The sequence below is a fragment of the Microchirus variegatus genome, assembly GCF_963457635.1.
Source record: "Microchirus variegatus genome assembly, chromosome: 15".
NCBI classification, from domain to species: domain Eukaryota; kingdom Metazoa; phylum Chordata; class Actinopteri; order Pleuronectiformes; family Soleidae; genus Microchirus; species Microchirus variegatus.
Genome location: NC_139816.1, coordinates 5,708,327 through 5,727,223, shown reverse-complemented (window position 1 = coordinate 5,727,223; position 18,897 = coordinate 5,708,327). Strand labels below are relative to the sequence as shown.

General features: G+C 43.5%; 1 protein-coding gene across 1 annotated transcript; it reads left to right on the top strand.

The window, feature by feature from the left end:
- Window positions 1-593: 593 nt before the first annotated feature.
- Window positions 594-4,179, top strand: buc (bucky ball; the record flags this gene model as incomplete). The annotated part of the gene is made up of 5 exons (XM_083901481.1): window positions 594-600; window positions 691-843; window positions 1,821-3,275; window positions 3,545-3,646; window positions 4,070-4,179. The coding sequence occupies 5 exons, from the start codon at window positions 594-596 to the stop codon at window positions 4,177-4,179; spliced, it is 1,827 nt and encodes a 608-aa protein (XP_083757607.1).
- Between the last annotated feature and the right edge of the window lie 14,718 nt (window positions 4,180-18,897).

The window sequence follows — 18,897 nt, the reverse complement described above, 5'->3', positions numbered from 1 at the left end:
TTCAGGTATTTATTTGAAATATAAAATGTAAAAACATTTATTTAGCAAAAACGTGCTCAGTATAAACCCCAATAAAGTTTTTGTTATTGTAGTTGATTGATTATTTATTATGGAATAAAAAAATAAATAAAGAAATTGCACATGAAATAAATCAGAAAATTATTTAAATAAAAAATAAACAAAATTCCTCCAAAATAGTAAAATTTCTACCTTAAGAAAAAAGAATGCTATTACTATATATGATATTATAACTCCATATTTAATTTGTTGTTGTTTTATTTAAACCCTTGGAGCAGTTTGTGCTGCAGAAGCTTCATCTGGTCCAGGCTCAGTGTGAGCAGCAGGTGTTTCCTGTTGGACTAATTAGAGGAGAATCTGTGTCTTTGTCAGTCTGGAGTCATGTGGAGCTGAGAGAGAGGAGCTTTCCTTCACTTCACTTTGTTTGAGAGGAAAACTCACTGAGTTAAACACAAGAGCAAGAAAAGCTTGACTTTATTATTTTTCCAGGAGCTGGGGAATGTTTATCATTGCTGTTGTTTTTGTCAGAGTCCTCCACGACGTTTTATTCTGACAGGTTGAGCAAGAACGTGAACATGGACGGTAAAGTACAATTCAAGTTTATTCATTTAAGTGTGAAATTAACTTTTACAGAATTACACTTTGATATATTTTGTGTTGTCATTTATCCAGATGGAAGCCAGCAGCCTCACGCGTACGGGAGTGGACAACAGAGAAGTCAACATCCAAGACCTTTCTTCTACGTCCAGCCTCCGTCTCAACCTTATTACCTGTACCAGCAATGGCAGATGAACAACCCGTACAATCAATATGGTTTACCCGGAGGTATCTAAGTGTTTTAAAGGGACAGTTCAGGCTTGTTGAAATGTGGCTCTATGAGCAGGGGCTGTTCTAGAGTCTGTGGGGGCCCTAAGCAAAAATTCCCAGGGGGCCCTTCCTTCCAACCAGTGCTCATCACCATTATGTTATAAATAATCTGACACCAAAGAAAAATGCATGAGTTCAAAATATATATATTTTTTCAAAATGAATGAAATAACATGGGAAAACCTTGTAATTAAAAAGTATGTGAAAATATAAATGTAAAGAACAATAAAATACTGTAAATAGCTTTAAAAAACTATATAAACTTAGTAAAAAAATACATTACACTGTAAAGAACCCACATTATAAAGCAATATAAATATATAGAACAATAAAATACCGTAAATAACTGAAAAAAACATATAGCAACCGAGTAAAAAAGATACTTGCGGAACGATAACTTCACACAGGTTAAAGTGAGGTGGGGCCCCTTTAGGGAGGTTTCCTACTGAGATGTCATTGCAAATAGCCCATTGTTGTTTAAGGGGGACGGGGAGGCTGCTGGTCACTGCACATTTCAGTAAAAACAGCACTCAGGCTCCGAGTGTCAGGGGCCCCCTATCGGCTCAGGCCCCAAGCAGTTGCCTGCCCTGCCTGCTCACAAGCTGCGCCTCTGTCTATGAGGTACAGAGACATGGAAACATGGCGGCTAGTGGGGACAACGAGGAAAAACTGATTTAGTCTTCTTTAAAATCTATGCCAGATTAAGTCTACGATATCTTGAGAAGATGTTTGACATGTTTTTCTGAGTAGAAACTGAAGTTTGAAGCTTCCAAACCAAAGCCCATAGAGAAAGGAAATTCAAAGAAAACACAAAGTCACAAAGTTTGTCAGAACCTCATGGAACCAGCAATACAAAAACCGTACTACGAACCATCTCTTTAAAGTACTCATTCAGTATTGATTACCTAACTTCTTGCACGTCTTTGTTTCTCCAGGTTTTAACTTCAGTCGTCCCTGCATGTACCCGTACCAGTACATGCAGTATCCCGGCTATGTTTTCCCACCTGCTCCCATATATCCGTCCGATTACAGGCGGATGTTTGAGCCCCGGTTTCACGCTCCGGCCTGGAACCAGCACCACCAGCAGCAGCAGCAGCAGCAACAACAACAACAACAGCATCTCCCGCAGCAAGGGCGTCGAGAAATGGCCTCTTCGGAGGCTCAGACCGACCCCAGCGACGCCATCACCAAGCTCATCGAGTGTCTGGACAAAATCCGAACCGGCGATCTCAGGCAGGGCCCGGAGAGAGAGCTGGACTCTGGAGTGGCCTCTCAATCTTCAGGCATGTTCTCTCCAGGAGAGGAGAAGAAAAGTGAGGAGCAAGGTCACGTCTTGCCGTCGGTGCCGGACGATCTGGAGTGTCCGGCTGTGACGCTGAGCGACTCCACCACCGCGGTGTACGACGGCGAGTCCAGCCGCAGGAGCTTGGACACCCTGAGTCCTTATGGATGCTGGTCCGGAGCTTTGGAAGAGGAGTTGCCTCTCGATAGCTCCTCTGTTCACGAGGAGCATCACAGGCTTCAGCAGATCGCACGCGACGAACACTTCGACGAGGTCACACGTGTCCAGACAGACATCGTAGTGACCGGCGCAAGTGCTCGCAAATGTGACGCCGAGGAGCTCCTGAAGTCTTCTTCTGTCATCAAAGAAGCTAAAAGCTCCGACAGTGCCTCGAAGGTGGAACATCAGGCGTCTTCCTTGGACGGCGCCAAACCTGATCCGAGCTTCCAGATCCTAAAGCTGCCTTTCGAGAGCGTTTTGACGCCCGGAGCTGCAGGAGGTGGTCACTTCTCCTCGCCTGCAGCCCCTTACCTCTACAACTGCCTCTCCATGCAGACCTCGCACGAGCGGATGAGCGTCCTCAGTCCGTCTCTCGACGAGCTCTCCTCCAGGGACGAGATGATCTCCACAGATCTGGACGACGTAGAACTCTTCCCGAAGTCGGTGTATGCAGGTCGCAGGCTCTCCGAGGTCATCGGAGCGTCCCCTCCGGCTGCAGAGGAAGTGGGGGACGCGTGGCTGCCGGGTTCTAAGAGGTTCGTGTGCGTCTGCTGCGGGAAAAACGTGGCAAAGGGCGCCGGGCGGAGCAAAGCCCACAGCCCCACGATGTATCGAGATGAAGCCGGAGACTCCGACGAAGAGAGCAGGTACGGGAGAGGGTGCGGCGAGCAGCCGGTTCGGGTGGTCGTGAGGAAGCACAATGCAGCCAGGAAGCCTCACTCTGTCCCATCGAGACATGCGGGAAAACCTTGGTACAAACGAGGCCAGTACAAAGACCCTGCAGACCCGTTCCACCAGGAGGGAGGTCTCGATCGCTGTAAGCAGGAATCGGCCGACGGAGGCATCGCGGAGGTGTTGGCCAGTGAGCTGCAGTGCAGAACATGCCAAGGTAAGATTCAGACAGATTGCAAGCATGTCGGGGAACTACGGTGGCCTTCGCGTACCAGAAAGAGTATTGACTGGTTTGTCCATTTTGGGCTGCTGTAGACACAAAATGGTGGCCTCCATAAAGCAAGACCCTTATTTAAAGAACTTAAAGATACTTTTTTAGTAGTTTAGTCAATTTCTGCTGGTTAAAAACGTCTAAATGTTGCACCCTGGACCTCTTTTTTAGTGAATAATGTTTTACGTTAAAAACGATGTGGACTCTTTTTATAGACGGACACTGCAGAGACGATGTGACCGCTGCTGACCAGGCCAGGTGGACAGAGGGCGATGTGATTTCCAGGAGGAGACAGGCAGCTCCTCTGCATCGACCAGGTTGGGAAAAAAAGATCCCGAAATTAAAATTTCCAACAGGAAACTGAAGCTCACCCTCCCACACCAAACCCCATCGAGAAAATCAGCGATTTTAACATCACAGCACACAGGAGTTGTTGATCCACTGCTGCCTCCATCACTAAGTTCAAATGTCTCTTTTAGTGACTTCGGCTTTGAAATCCTTCGTTCAGATTCACCGCAGTGACACAGACTGACCACACGAGGCAGCAGTAGACGCAGCAGCTCCTGTGTCCTCGTGATAAATTAAATCTCTGATTTTCTCTATGGACTTTGGTGTGGGAGAGTGAACGGTTTGCAAAGCAGCACACGTCACGTCTCAAGATATCGCTTCTAAAAAAAAAAAGTCAGCTCTTCTTAAATTATAGTGACATTTTTGATTTGGCTTGTTTTTATGTTATTTAGAGACGAGCACTCAGAGAAAAGTGATGTATCACCGGCCGAGAGATGAGGACAATGATGACGATGAGCCTCCACCGTTACACTGGGAGAGAGGTACGGTGATGTTCCTCTAATGTACAAACATTTAAATCAGTATTACTTTAAAACTTTAAAGTTTCCATGACGACTGACCGGAAAAAGAAATGCGTGACGTCATGTTTACGTGACTCCTGATCAGAGGCGCAGCTTGTGAACAGGCAAATGCAGGCAAGTGCTTGGAGCCCCGAGCTGATAGGGGGCCCCCCGACACTTGGAGCCTGAGGGCTGTTTTTACTGAAATGTGCAGTGAGCAGCCACCTCCCCGTCCCCCTTAAACAACAATGGGCGATTTGCAATGACATCTCAGTAGGAAACCTCCCTAAAGGGGCCCCACCTCACTTTAACCTGTGTGAAGTTATCGTTCTGAAAGTTGGAAAATGAAGAGGATTATTTACAGTGTTATGCATATGTTTTTTACTCAGTTTATATATGTTTTTTTTTCAGTTATTTACAGTGTTTTATTGTGCTATATATTTATATTGTTTTAAAATGTGGGTTCTTTACAGTGTAATGTATTTTTTTTACTAAGTTTATATAGTTTTTTAAAAGCTATTTACAGTATTTTATTGTTCTTTACATTTATATTTTCACATACTTTTTAATTACAAGGTTTTTCCATGTTATTTCATTCATTTTGAAAAAAAACAATATTTTGAACTCATACATTTTTCTTTGGTGTCAGATTATTCATAACATAATGGTGATGAACACTGGTTGGAAGGAAGGGCCCCCTGGGAATTTTTGCCTAGGGCCCCTACAGACTCTAGAATCACCTCTGCTCCTGATTGTTAAAATGAGTCTCTAAAGTAACGTTAAACTTTAAAAACAGAGGCACGGATGTTTTAGTCTGTGACTGAAGGAGCTGCCCAACACCATCGCAGCACTGGGCAGCTCCTTCAGTCACAGACTAAAACATCCAAAATGTCTGAAGGAGCGTTATCGCAGGTCGTTCCTCCCTGCAGCTGTTAGACTGTACAACAAGTACTGCTCTAAGTAGACCCCACACACACACACACACACACACACACACACACACACACACACACACACACACACACACACACACACACACACACACACACACACACACTCCTCTCTCCATGTGCAATATACTGTTAATTCTCATTGGTGTAATATACTGTATATATTTTTTCATAATGTAAACTTTTTTTTGAAGTGCAATATATTGTCATTTTTCATACTGTCAAATTTTTTATACTGTAGTTTTCTCATCAGTGCAATATCCTTATCCTTATTTATTATCCTTATTTAATAGCTCAGCCTTGTTTCCGTACACTATAAATACCATGTGCATACTGTGTATATTCTGCAGACCGGTTGTAATGTACATTCTATTTTTAAACCTATTTTTATAGTCAGTGTTAATATCTTTATATATTGTACTTTATAGATTCTATTTCTTTTTGGTAATGCATGTTTATTATTTATTATCCTTATCCTTACTGTCTTGCTGCTGTAACACTGTAAATTTCCCCACTGCGGGACGAATAAAGGACTTCTTATCTTATCTTACATACGCAGTGCACAGGTACGCTGGTTGTTTGTAGCGCTGCTCTTTTCCTTTAATAAACAGACCGCTACAGTTCCACTGTAGGCACGCTAACCGGCGCTAAAAGGAGCTAATGCAGCTAACGGAGCTAACTGGTAAACGGTGCCTGGACTCCAGTGTCACGGCACGTAAACATGACGTCATTTGCGTCTTTTTCCAGTCAGTCGTCATGGAAACGTGTCATGCGTTAACCTTTTGCACAGCACTGATGCTTAACTTTTCCTCGTGCAGGCTCTACCATGAGAGAATCGAGATGTTAACAACGTCCCTGGACTTTTGAAGAAAGTGTGTTGAGCTGTAAGTGAAACTCCTCACATACTCTGACACTTTAACATTTAAGGTTTTTGAAAATATTCTGTGTTAATTATTGTTTTCCTCTCTCTCCTCAGGTCCCCAAAAGGTGTAAATGTTCCAGGGTAATGTGTTAAGAGCACCAGGTGAAATGCACGGCACAGGAAGCCTCCTTTTTTTTTTTTGTTAGATTTAAATGTATAAAAGCCCAAAAAAAAACATGTAATATATATTTCTGCAGTGAAGCTGCCTTGCACTTTTCATGATTAATGGATTTCACAGTTGGGCTGAAAGGTTGTGTTGCAGGCGATGATGGTGTGCCACTGTTTGGGGTCAGTCCAATAAAATAATGTCATTATTTAATTTATTGTGTGTTTATTTTATTATTTGACGGAATAAAAGCACAAAGGTTCCATCTCTGTTGAAAACCTCATATGAAGAAGCACACTTTTTTTTTTTTTTTAGGTTTGAGGTGTTACTTACTTTAGATTTCTCTCTAATTATTACATATTATACTATTTTACACAGTATAATATTTTTAATTTGCTCAACATGCTGTATAAAATCGAAATTATAATGAATTATATTCTTTTGTCATTGTAAACACAATAAATAAAGGCAATTTAATGTTTGTTTGAAGACTGCGTGAGAATCATTTGATATATTTTACTATAATAGTAATAAAAATAATATTAAAATGCATAATAAACGAAGCCTGCACTTTATCTACTGACCTTTAGGTGGCAGTAGGAGCTCTTGTGAAAAGTTTCCAGATTTGTCCATTAAAATAATCATAATATATATATTGAGCTTTTTTTTCTTAAATAAAATAAAATTACAATTAATTACAATAAATTAAAATACGTTTTAATTGAATTGTATGATTATTAAAAGGTAAATACATAAAGGGGTATAGTTTTTAGATTTATCAGGTGAAATGAAAGGATATAACAGTTTAAGATGCAATGAACTTTACAACATTTACAACATTTTCATGCAACGACCTCAGTAAAAAAAGAGCAGCTGAAAAAAGATGCTACAAAAGAACAGGAGTCACCACTCTGCACCAACACCTAACGTCCCACTACGATAGTGAACCCAAGGTTTCAGATCACAGTGAGTCATCTTTCTTTTTTGCTCCTATCTCTGATCGATTACAGTCCTTCCTCAGGTGAGCTGATGTGCCACAGTGGGCGGGAACCAGAGGAGCATCAGCATTGGATGAAGCTCTAATTGGACAAAATGTAGCCAATCATAGCAGAGTTTGACAGAACAGGCCTGCATCTTCAGTCCACACCTTTGATTTCTAATTTAAATCACGCTTGGAAAGCAGTGTTGGTTTGTTAGGGATCATCTTGTTGCGTGAAGGCGAATGTTTCCATGACTATTTGGTGTCAACCAACCAAACAAACTTATCTTGTCCACGTTGGTCAGAGATGGCGGCGGCAGCTACGTCGATTTTTCAAAACTCTTACGCTGGTCTGGGCCACCGGGGTCCAAACCCGGCACACGGAGCTCCACATGTTCAAGGAGCTCGTCAACCAGTTCCAGGAGCTTCAGGAGCTTCGCGCTCTGAGGAGCAGCACCACAAACCGTTCTTCTACGTCCAGCCCTCGCAGCCGTACGTGCCCATGCAGAGTCTGCAGTGGCCTGTGCCTGTGCCCATACCCATGTCCTACAACCCGTACTATGGCTACCATGGTTTAGGTAACGTACCTAAAACTACAATATCCTCTGATATCTGCACCAGTGTCAAAGAACACCAGGTGTGGTCTTCAGCTACAGCTTCAACATGCAGTTTTGAACCGGTGTACCTAATAAAGAGGCCACTAAGGATGACATCTTTAACATTTTTTCATCCTATGCACAAGGCGTAATAGTGTCTTACTCTAGCGCCACCATGAGGTTCACATGAATGGTTTTAAATGATTTAAATAGCATAACGATGACTCGGCATGAAAACCAGCATGTTTTTGTTCAGGATGACTGGCTAACAGCTTTAGCGACTTTATTGGGTCGTATTTGTCGTATACAAAATAGATTAGCTCCAGTTGTAGTTTGTGTTTGTTGGTAATGCTGCTATGCTAATGTTTGCTCAAAGAAACTGGTTTTCAGCATAAACCTCACCTCATGCCCCCTTTTTCCATTGTATGCTGCACATGTTAGCATTCTTCTGTTAGCATATAGTTCCATGCAGTCTTGCTAAGGTGCTAGCTTAGCTTAGTTTTTTTTAACGGTCATTTATTTTGCTAATGTTTTAGCCTGGGTAATAAATGGTTTAAACTTTAAATTACCTAATGATACCTTTTTATTATTAACCAAAATTGTTTTGAATAATTTAATGCATAACATTATGAATGTAAGGGTGTTTATCAATATCTACAGGGAGCTAATGCTAACATTTTTGAGTGTGAAAAACTCAACCGTTTGAAGTGTTTATGTTCAATCCAGCTTGTACTGTGTGGTCATATTTATTTTGTTGGACATGTTGTGTTTAAATCATATTAACATTGATGGTGAAACTAAATAAATATAAAAACTGAGAATCAAACAAATTTACCAGGATAAAATTGAGACCTGAAGCTGTGTTTTATCTGTTGAATTTAGCATAATCCTCATCCCAATTTAGTGACGGATAAAGATGTTTTGGCTAAATTTATTTGGCTTTAAATATCCTTTTTTGTGGTTGTTCCAGGTTATGGAATGCCAATGATGCCCCACTATCAGCCAAATCCATACATGGAGCCGCCTGGCTTTGTTGTCCCCCACACCCACCTCCACCTGATGGACTACAGGCGCATGCTCAACCCCCAGTATTACCAGACCATGGCCTACCACTCGCGCAGGTTCCGCTATCAGCACAACAGCGCGACCAGAGAAATGACCAGCTCTCAGGTTCAGACTGAGCCATTGGCTGCGACCCAGAGGACCAGCACGCCAGCTTCCACTGACGCTGAAACCACCAGTGGTATCTCCGTCTGCAGCAGTGACGCCCCCTGTGGCCCAACCAGCCAGATGTGCTCGCCGCCCTTGGCCGTGCAGAAAGGGAACCGTTCTCTGGAGCGCGACGATCTGGTGGCGCCCTCTTCTCCGACCAGGACGTCGTCGAACGGCGGCTTCGTGATTCAGACTGAGGAAGTGAGGATCGAGTGCTGCACCACACCGGTGGGACTGCAGCTTCTTCACTCCCACGAGACTGCGGAAGTGTCCCACAGGTTCTCGCAAGATGTAGTCCAGTGCAGCTCTGTCCTCCAGGGCAGTATGCTGCAGGATGACGGACCGCACCTTCCCATAGAGCAGTCGGATCAGATGCTTCAAGCTTGTCCAGACATTCTTTTGGTTGGTGGACACGGCAGCCGTGAAGAGATTCCTACTCCTGAGGACACCAGGACTCAGATGGACTCTGACACTGAGGTTTCTGATTTTGGATCTCAAGTAGCTACTCTCAGTGATGGTGAGGATGACCAGAGTAAATGCTCAGAGAATGCCCATTTGAAAGTTGTCCACTTGCCCTTCAACCCCAAGTATCTGGAAGAGCTGCAGAAGATGGAGTCCACCGTGTGGTCAACGGAGGAAACCTCGATCCCTTCCCCTGAATCGCTGATCCAAAATGGCTGCACAGACTCTCGCTATGCCACAGCGTCCTCGGAAGATGTCCTCGCTGTGAAAGAGGAAACTCGGATACAAGAGATCGTCTCCATGTTGGAGATGCCTCCTCTGGTGGAGAACGAGCTGGAGGATATGGTCCCCACACAGATGGACGAGGTGGCGTCAGAATCCAATATCTGCTCTGCGATGGATGTTGCAGAGGAAATTCCTATGACCAAACTGTTGCACACAGCAGAGGTGGATCTTGCGCGGGATTTGTTGGGTAATTCCCCTCTCAAAGGAACTAGGAACCAACAGAGAGAAAAAGACTTCCAGGATCACCAGGACACTTCATTTGAGTCATTGCCCGCCTACCTCCCCTCATGTAGCTGGCTAGCTGACTTTGATAACGTCTACTACTGTAGCAAGATGCCACCGACTCCCAAAAAGCTCAGCAAACCTGCGAGCAACCGGGGTTTAGACTTTCCTTCTCGAAGAAGAAAACTAGAGCTTGAATACAAAGAACAGCTTAGTGTTCGCAAACCAAAAGAGAGGTACAAACCCAAAGGGAAGGTGGATCGACGAAGCCTCTCGGACCACGAATGCTGCCTCAGAAGAAACTTCAACGAGAACTCGCTCTCCTCGTACGCATCCAAGACGGAGCGTCTCTGCTCCAGGTGTTTGACAAAACGACGGATCTGCACATCTGCCGGTCCGGGGGTCGACGGCGGGAGCTTGAAGCGAAAAGCTGTCCCGCTTCAACAGTGGAACGACGCACTCGTACCGACGTGTGAGGCGTGCAAGTTTCACGCTAAGAAACTGACTAGAAAAGGCTCCAATCCTGATGTTCGAAGTCTTCCTCGTGGACATGACACCGAGGGAGAATCTTCTGAGAACAGTTTGTGCCGCAGGGCGCCAAAATGGAGGCCGGGCAATGACCCCAGGAAGCCTGCGGACTTTAAAAGGCCACTGGCCTCCAAGCAGAACCTGGAGAAGTGTCCTGCAGCGACGCACCCCAAACTGAGGGAGAAGAACTGTGTGTGTAACGACCCACAACATCAGGCTGTCTCATGGGAGCGACTGCGCTTCTGTCCCCACGGCAACGACATGCGAGAAATGGACGAAAACTGTTCCCTTCAGGAGAAATGGAGGAACATGGATCAGATTTACCCGACGCACAGATGGCAAAATGGTAAGAAAGTTTCAAATTGACAGATTTTTTTTGTTCAGGTGCTTCTCAAATGTGACTATTTCGTAGTTTTCTACAGAATTAAAGGTCTTGGCTCGTAACGTTTTTGTATAATCGTAGGTCCTCGTTCAACAGAGATGTTGTGGAAAGCAGCGAAGCCTAACCTCGATGTTGACGTCTCCAAGAACGAAGCCCGATCACAGCACTTCAACAAACACAAGAAATCACAATCACAAGGTTTGTTTGTCCAACTCTGACAAGTGTCATCCAACTGATTTATATACACGTACAAAATGATAACTTTTTGAAATTGTTGTTGTCTTTCTTACAGGAACACGTAGAAAAGACACACGATGCTGATTTTTGCACAAGAGCACAATGTGGGGAAAAAAGCACTATTTTAAAATGTTGTATGCACTTTAATTTATAATTTATTTCACTAAATATTTGTACAAAGAAACATCACTGTTCACTATTTATTAACCTTTAAATAAACACAAGATTTATTATAACATTTGTTTCTTGAAGTTTAATTTGTATAATGAATGCTGTAGTAACTGCTTTTGTCCACTAGATGGAACTATATCTATATGTACAGTCATGGCAACTGTTTAATGAAAATTAAATGTTATGCACCTCTTGAATACAAGTCTGCAAATATTAGCATAAGACCCATAACTGACTGTCTAATGTCGAAATGACCGGTCAGTCCACGTTTACACTGAGTCACCGATTGCTCAGCGGCTGCCACAGAATCAAACCTGTGACCTTTTGATAACAGTGTGACCTTTTCTTGACTAATGCTATCACATATTTTGGAAAAAACAAGGAAAAGGAAGGTTGCTTTGTTTGAAACCAGGGTGTAAATGCATATTGTATTTTTTTTAGTGTTCTTTAAATGGGATAAAGTGGTAAATGATAATTTTATTTTAATATTTTTTGTTTTTTGCAATAAAGAGGTTATATTATTTCTTTAAAGCTTACAGAGTGGTCCTGTTGCACATATGTTAGTTATGGAGGTCTACTTGCATACAATAACTTGTTTTTATGGTCAAAACCTCCGAGTTGCTGTAAACGAGCTGATAGAAATCTCTCCTCACTGAAGCTCTCCTCAGCCGCTTCAGACTGAAATCTCACCCCCAGAAGACAGACTGTGTTGTGATTGGCCAGCCAGCGTAGAGCCTTCCCAACTGTCTTGTGATTGGCCAATACCAGGAAGTGACATAATTAGCACACCAGCTCTCAGAAGCGCAGCTCCCCCCTCTGGAACGGTGGATGCACTGCTGCTCATTATCAAAACATTGTTTTAAACGGTGTTTTAAAATAGCTTCTTCACGACTCCCCGCCGCAGTCCCTTTTATGACTTTGACCCAGAGTCAGAAGACACTGTCGCTCGTGAAACACCTCCACAACGGACGTTCTTCTTCTGCTGCGGATCAATGTACGCAACCAGATGTGCCCGGACTAGTGCCCGGAGCAGGAGGATCTGCTGTTCCGGAGAACCGCTGTTTACGTAACCGGACCAGGTTTTTTCAGAGATCTCGCTGAGCCTGAGATTACAATAAAACACAGCGTTCTCAGCAGTGGCTGAACTGTTTGTTTTGAACCTTCAGGGCTTCTTAAACAAGGTAATGATGCAGATACACACTAAAAAACAGCGTTAATTTGAACTTCCGGTCTAGGTCCGCTTTAATAAATAAAACCTACTGATGTCGGATCAAAGTTGTTACTGATATAAATCTCTTAAAACCCCAAAAAGTCGCAATTTCACTATGTGACAAACGCATCATGATATGATTTCATGAGGAAAAAATAAATAAAAATCCAAATTGTTTCCAGGTTTGTTTTTGCTTCCAGAAACAACGTAATCCCACGCGATCGGACACGTTAATCCATACGTTTCCTCTCGTCTGTACCTGACGTGTAAAAAGCACATAGGTCTGTTTGTGACAATGTCAGCGAAAACCAGCGAAACGCTGTGTTCCGACACTGCAGAGAATTAATAGACGCGTCGAACTCGTGTCGAGCAGCGAAGGCGACTCTGGACCTCGTTATTGACCCGCGATACGTAAGGTAATACGCCCGAGGCGGGCAACGATACACAAATGTATTGAATAAATAATGACTGGTGTTGGAACAGACCATTACAGAGTTTATGCAGTGTTCAGCAGACTCTGGAAAAGCAGGTAATGAATCCGCTTTTTCCCCCCGACTTTGTTTCTCAATGAAAGGTTTAATGACGACCGTAATGGTTTTTCTGGCTCCAGGCGAGAGGAGGGAGAAACGCTCGGCTGTGGAGCGACTTTCCCTGACGGATGCTTCGTGAGAGGGGGATTGTTAGGAGTGGACGTGTGATCGTCAGAGTCTCGCCGCGGGACGCCGGCGGTTTTTTTTTCCCCGCCTCCTTTCTTCTCCCTCGTCGTCCACAGAGAGCGAGGGAAAAAAAAAAAGCCCACACAATGTGCCCGACTTCAAAAGGAGGAAGAAAAGGCGAGCGATTGTCAGCGTTTGTCTGAAGAACAGACGAGTCCAAAGCTTTCGGCAATTGAAAGAAGATCTCAAAGGGTTGGTAAAAAAAAAAAAAGTTTAATAAAGAGATTCTGACGTGTCGTCGTCGCTGACGGCCTGCGCGAGAACTAGCATGAGACGCGGGTGACAACGGCAAGAACAACGGGTAAATAAACAGGTTTTTAGCCACTTAGCTAATGAAATCTATGTAATTTTAAGTCTATGATGTCTTAAGATCATGTTTGTGTCTTTAAATCACTGTTAGACACACTTTTGCACCAGGAAACTGAAGGTTTTTGTCCTGGTGTTTGCAAGCATTTTTTCAATGGTCTCCATTGTATTCAGTTGTGTCCATGTGTTTTCCAGGTGTCTCTGTGTATTTTACAGTTGCATCCAATTGTTTCCAGGTATTTTCCAGGTCTTCCCCAGTTGTTTCCAGGCATTTGTCAATTGTTTTCCTGTTATTTCCAGGTGTTTTCCCAGTTGTTTCCAGGCATTTTTCAATTGTTTCCAGGTGTTCCCCATCGTGTTTCCAGTTGTTTCCATATGTTTTGGAGTTGTTTACAGAGGATTGCTCGTTGCATTGTATCATTTATTCAATTGTTTCCAGGTGTTACCCATTTTATTTAGATTATGTCCATTTGTTTTCCAGGTGTTTCCAGGTGTTTTCTAGGTGTCTCAATGTGTTTGTCCGTTGCATACAATTGTTTCCCATTGTATTATTGTTTTCATATGTTTTTGGGTTGTTTACATGGTGCTAACTGATGTTTTCTCGTTGTTTTTGGGTATTATTCAATTGTTTACAGGTGTTTCCCGTTGTATTCAGTTGTTTCCAGGTATTTTCCAGGTCTTCCCCAGTTGTTTCCAGGCATTTGTCAATTGTTTTCCTGTTATTTCCAGGTGTTTTCCCAGTTGTTTCCAGGCATTTTTTAACTGTTTCCAGGTGTTCCCCATTGTATTGTTGTTTCCAAGTGTTTTCCACTTGTTTCTATGGGGTTTCTGGATGTTTTCCTGTTGTTTCCATATGTTTTCTCGTTGTCTCCAGATGTTTCCATTTTTATTCAGTTGTGTCCATGTATTTTTTCGGTTGCATCCAGTTGTTTTCAGGTATTTTCCAGGTCTTCCCCAGGCATTTATCACTTGGTTTCCTGTTATTTCCAGGTAATTTCCAGTTGTTTCCATATGTTTTGGAGTTGTTTACAGATGATTTCTCGTTGCGTTGTATCGTTTTTCATTTGTTTCCAGGTGTTACCCATTTTATTGAGTTGTGTCCATTTGTTGTACAGGTGTCACTCACTCTCCCACACCAAACCCCATAGAGAAAATCAACCATTTTACATCACAGCACACAGGAGTTATTAATCCACTGCTGCCTCCATCAGTAAGTTCAGACGTCTTATTTTGTGACTTATGTGTTTTAAATCCTTTGCTTTGATTAACCTCAGGGACACAAACTGACCACACGAGGCACCAGTCGACCAGCAGCTCCTGTGTCCCCACAGCCTAAAATCACACATTTTCTCAATGGGCTTTGGTGTGGGAAAGTGAGCTTTCCCCAATGGCAGCCATGTTTCCACACAAATACTCTCTTAAACTACCCTGAACTGTCACTTAAAGCGCTTTCTGCAGAGCGTCTGAAGTGTGCGGCGAGGTCGTCCTGACGGGACGAAGGAAGGGAAAAGTCGCCGCAGTCGAGCGTAAAAAAGCTTGTGATTTCCCCTCAGATTCGTCAGTTTTCAGGACGGTCGGCCTCGCTCGGACGCCCTCGCGCCTCAAATCTCGCAGACACCGTGAGTCCATGATGGGTAAAAAAATGTGGAAGACTTTGACGTGATTGGCTCCTGTGTGGATTTCTGAGGAGGCGTAAACAGTCTCTGTGGGTGAATGATGGTTCGTCCTCACAAAGGTTTAGTGCATGAGACAAAAATGAATAAGAAAAAGCTGAAATTTGAGTTGAACAAACAAACAAAATATTTTTTTATACTTCTTATTATTCTACTGCCTTGAAATGACACTAAATTGATGACTAAAATAGAAAAGAAAAAGCATCTGAATGTGTGTGTGTGTGTGTGTGTGTGTAGCTGCTGGAGTCTATAAAGCAGTGGGAGGTTGAGAACATCCATCCTGTCTCGTTTGCAGAGATTCCGTCGAGTCTCTTCTATCCGACACAAACGCTGAATCTCGTCTGACGCTTTCAGTGTTTTTTTTTTCGAAAACTCATCGTCAGTCGGCGTCTCGCAGACGAGCGACTGAGCACTTTCAGAACAACATTCTGACGAGTGTTTTACTCCTTTAACAGAGGAGAGAAACAAATACATCAAGACATGAGATTGTTTTCACCTTGTGTCAAAACTGAACCTGGTGTTTACAAGTGTTTTCCACTTGTTTCCAGGCATTTTTTCAATTGTTTCCAGGTGTTTCCAGTTGTATTCAGTTGTGTCCATGTGTTTTCCACGTGTCTCCATTTATTTTTCGGGTTGCATCCAATTGTTTCCAGGTATTTTCCAGGTCTTCCCCAGTTGATTCCAGGCATTAATCAATTGTTTTCCTGTTATTTCCAGGTGTTTTCCCAGTTGTTTCCAGACATTTTCAACTGTTTCCAGGTGTTCCCCATTGTATTGTTGTTTCCAAGTGTTTCCCAGTTGTTTCAATAAGTTGTTTACAGATGATTTCTCGCTGTATCGTTGTATAGTTTTTCAATTGTTTTCCCATTGTATTCAGTTGTGTCCATGTATTTTCCAGTTGTTTCCAGACATTTTTCAACTGATTCCAGGTGTTCTACATTGTATTGTTGTTTCCAAGTGTTTTCCAGTTGTTTCCATATGTTTTGGAATTGTTTACAGATGATTTCTCGTTGTATCGTTGTATTTTCCAATTGTTTCCAGGTGTTTCCCATTGTATTACATTGTGTCCATGTGTTTTCCAGGTCATTCCATGTGTTTTACAGTTGCGTCTGTGTATTTTTTTAAATTGTTTCCAGGTGTATCCACATTTCCGACTATAGGAACTCATTCATTCTGATACATTCTCATACATTCTGACCTCAATAAGAACGTACCATCTATGCAGGAGGAGGTTGACAACTTGGACAATCTTAACTCAGCGCTTTGATTTGAAAATCTGTTTTATATCTAAGATTTGGACAGATTTCTGTTTGTCAGCCGCGTAAATTTACTTAGCGAACAGAATCTGAAAGTAACTCTCAGAACAGAGTGGACTTGTCCTCACCTCCTCTGTCTAAGACCCGTCGTCGTCTTCATCATCAGACTCCGTCTCGTGATCCTGACGTCAGCGTCTCTTCTCTGCGGCTCTTCGAGGACGTGATGGATGAGGCGTGGGTGAATCCCTGCTGTGTCACCCAGACGGTCAATTAGGAGACGGCTACAGTCGACCACTGTGGGACTGAGAGGGTTGAGGCGTCAGTCACTCAGCAGCAACAGCGTGTGTGTGTGTGTGTGTGTTTGTGGTCGTTCCTGCTCCTCTGAGGCTCAGCGCCACTAACGGCAGCAGAGTTGCAGGTTTGATTTCCACCGGGGGGCGACCTCTCACGCTCAGGTGTGTGTGCACTCAATTAAACAATAACACAGTCCAAGGTCGGAGGAAATGTAGCTACAGTGAAAACACACGACCTTGACCTTGTTTCTACACGCTTTTCTACAGCTGACGTTCATTTATTTACTCACACTCACAGGATTGTTTTGGTCTCTGGAGCTGAGCTTCTGCCAGTCCCATGAAACCATTACACAGCTCCAGCTCGACTCCACTCGTTATTAGCGTCATTTTTTTTTTTGGCTTTTCCATTAGCGAAAGAATCTGGTACCTCATTTTTCACACCTAATGGTCCAGTAGACTTGGTATGATTGGGGGTTTTCTTCCACGCTACACTTTAGTGAAACAAACCGAACCTTTAGAATAACCTATTCCCCTCCTCGCCTGAGGGCGGCGCTGCATCAAGACGGACCGAAGGACACAACGAGACAAACAATGAACAAAGAAAATCTTGCTCACCTTTTGATTAATGCGGGACAACTTTGTGTGTCGTTTGTGCGTTTTTGCGTTGCCTATAAAACCACGTCACGTAGCTGTTTCCATGACGACCCTGCTCACGTTGAGGAGGAACTACGAAGTCATGGATAACAACAACGTAAGTGATACTTAGAAATAAGGGTTCCAAAAATGTTCTTCTACAAGGGCTGAGGTTCTACCTGGAACCATTTGTTTTTCAAGAGTTCTTGGTGACACTAAGGGTTCCATTAAGAACCATTTTGATCCAGAGAACCCTTTAAAACCAGGGTTTTCACGGGTTCTTTATAAAAGGTTCTAGCTGGAGCCAAAAAGGGTTCTCCTATGAGGACAAGCTATACGGTTCTACTTAGAACTGTTATTTCTCAGAGTGCAGAACCGAGTATGAGCTAGAACTGTGCTAGGTTCCATAACATGGACACCAAAAGGGAAGTAATAGGGTATTGGGTGCCTTGCTCAGGGGCACTCCAGCTCTCTCCTCTTAGCCACAGGCTACTCCAGGTTGAACACATGCAGAGGTTGAACTTGACGCTCTAAATTGACTCTAAGAGTGAATGTTTGCCCTGGGTGACCCCACCTTCTGCCCTATGTCAGCTGAAGTGGAGGTGGATGTGACGAAGCTGTAAAAATGTGCTCGGGCGTCGCGTCACGTGTTTACATCTCGCCCTCAGGGCTCGTCCACTGTCTTCTGACAACGAGCCGGAAAATCTCCGACCAAAGCTCTCACAGAGCGTTTACGGAGAAAGGTCAAATTCAAACGTGGGTGACGCTCGACTGCTCGTGAGCTCCGGTGTGGAAATGTCACACACACACGCACGCACGCACGCACGCACGCACGCACGCACGCACGCACGCACGCACACACACACACACGCCGTGAAGTTTCTCAGCATCATCTTCTGACCAGCAGCAGCAGCAGCAGCAGCAGCTCCTGTGTCCACATGAGCTTAAAAAAACACAGATTTTCAGTGATTATCGCGTCATCACACGTCAGATTTAGGCCTCTTACACACAGAAACCAAGGTTTTCCTGCAGTTCGGAGTTTAAACTTAATGTCTTCCTGACGAGGAACCTGTATCTGGAAGTCGTTTACAATTCACCGCATGTTAAAATAAGTGTATTAACAATTTAAAATGAAGAAACCAAACTTTTTATTGAGAAAAACACTGTAGATGTTGTGTTAAATGTTAAATTTGAACAGGATAAAACATATTTATTTACATAATGTCTGCGTCAAGAGAAGCCCTTTAATGTTAAAGTGGCTAACAAAAGCACACACACACACACACACACACACACACACACACACACACACACACACACACACATGCATACAGTTGAACAGCAGAGCTAATTGTTGTTTTCCTGCTTCAGATTCTTGGCAGAGTTGCTTCACCACCCGCACGTAATCATCGCTGGTGTTTTTTTTTTCCTGGTCTGAGTCTGAGCAGAGGGACGACCCTGAGGAAACTCACAGAGGGTTACTTTACTGACCCAAATAACACAACACACCCAGTGGTGAGTGCATTCAGGAAGAGGCCAGATTGCTCACACGTGTGGCTGCGAGGGCTGCTGCTGCTGCTG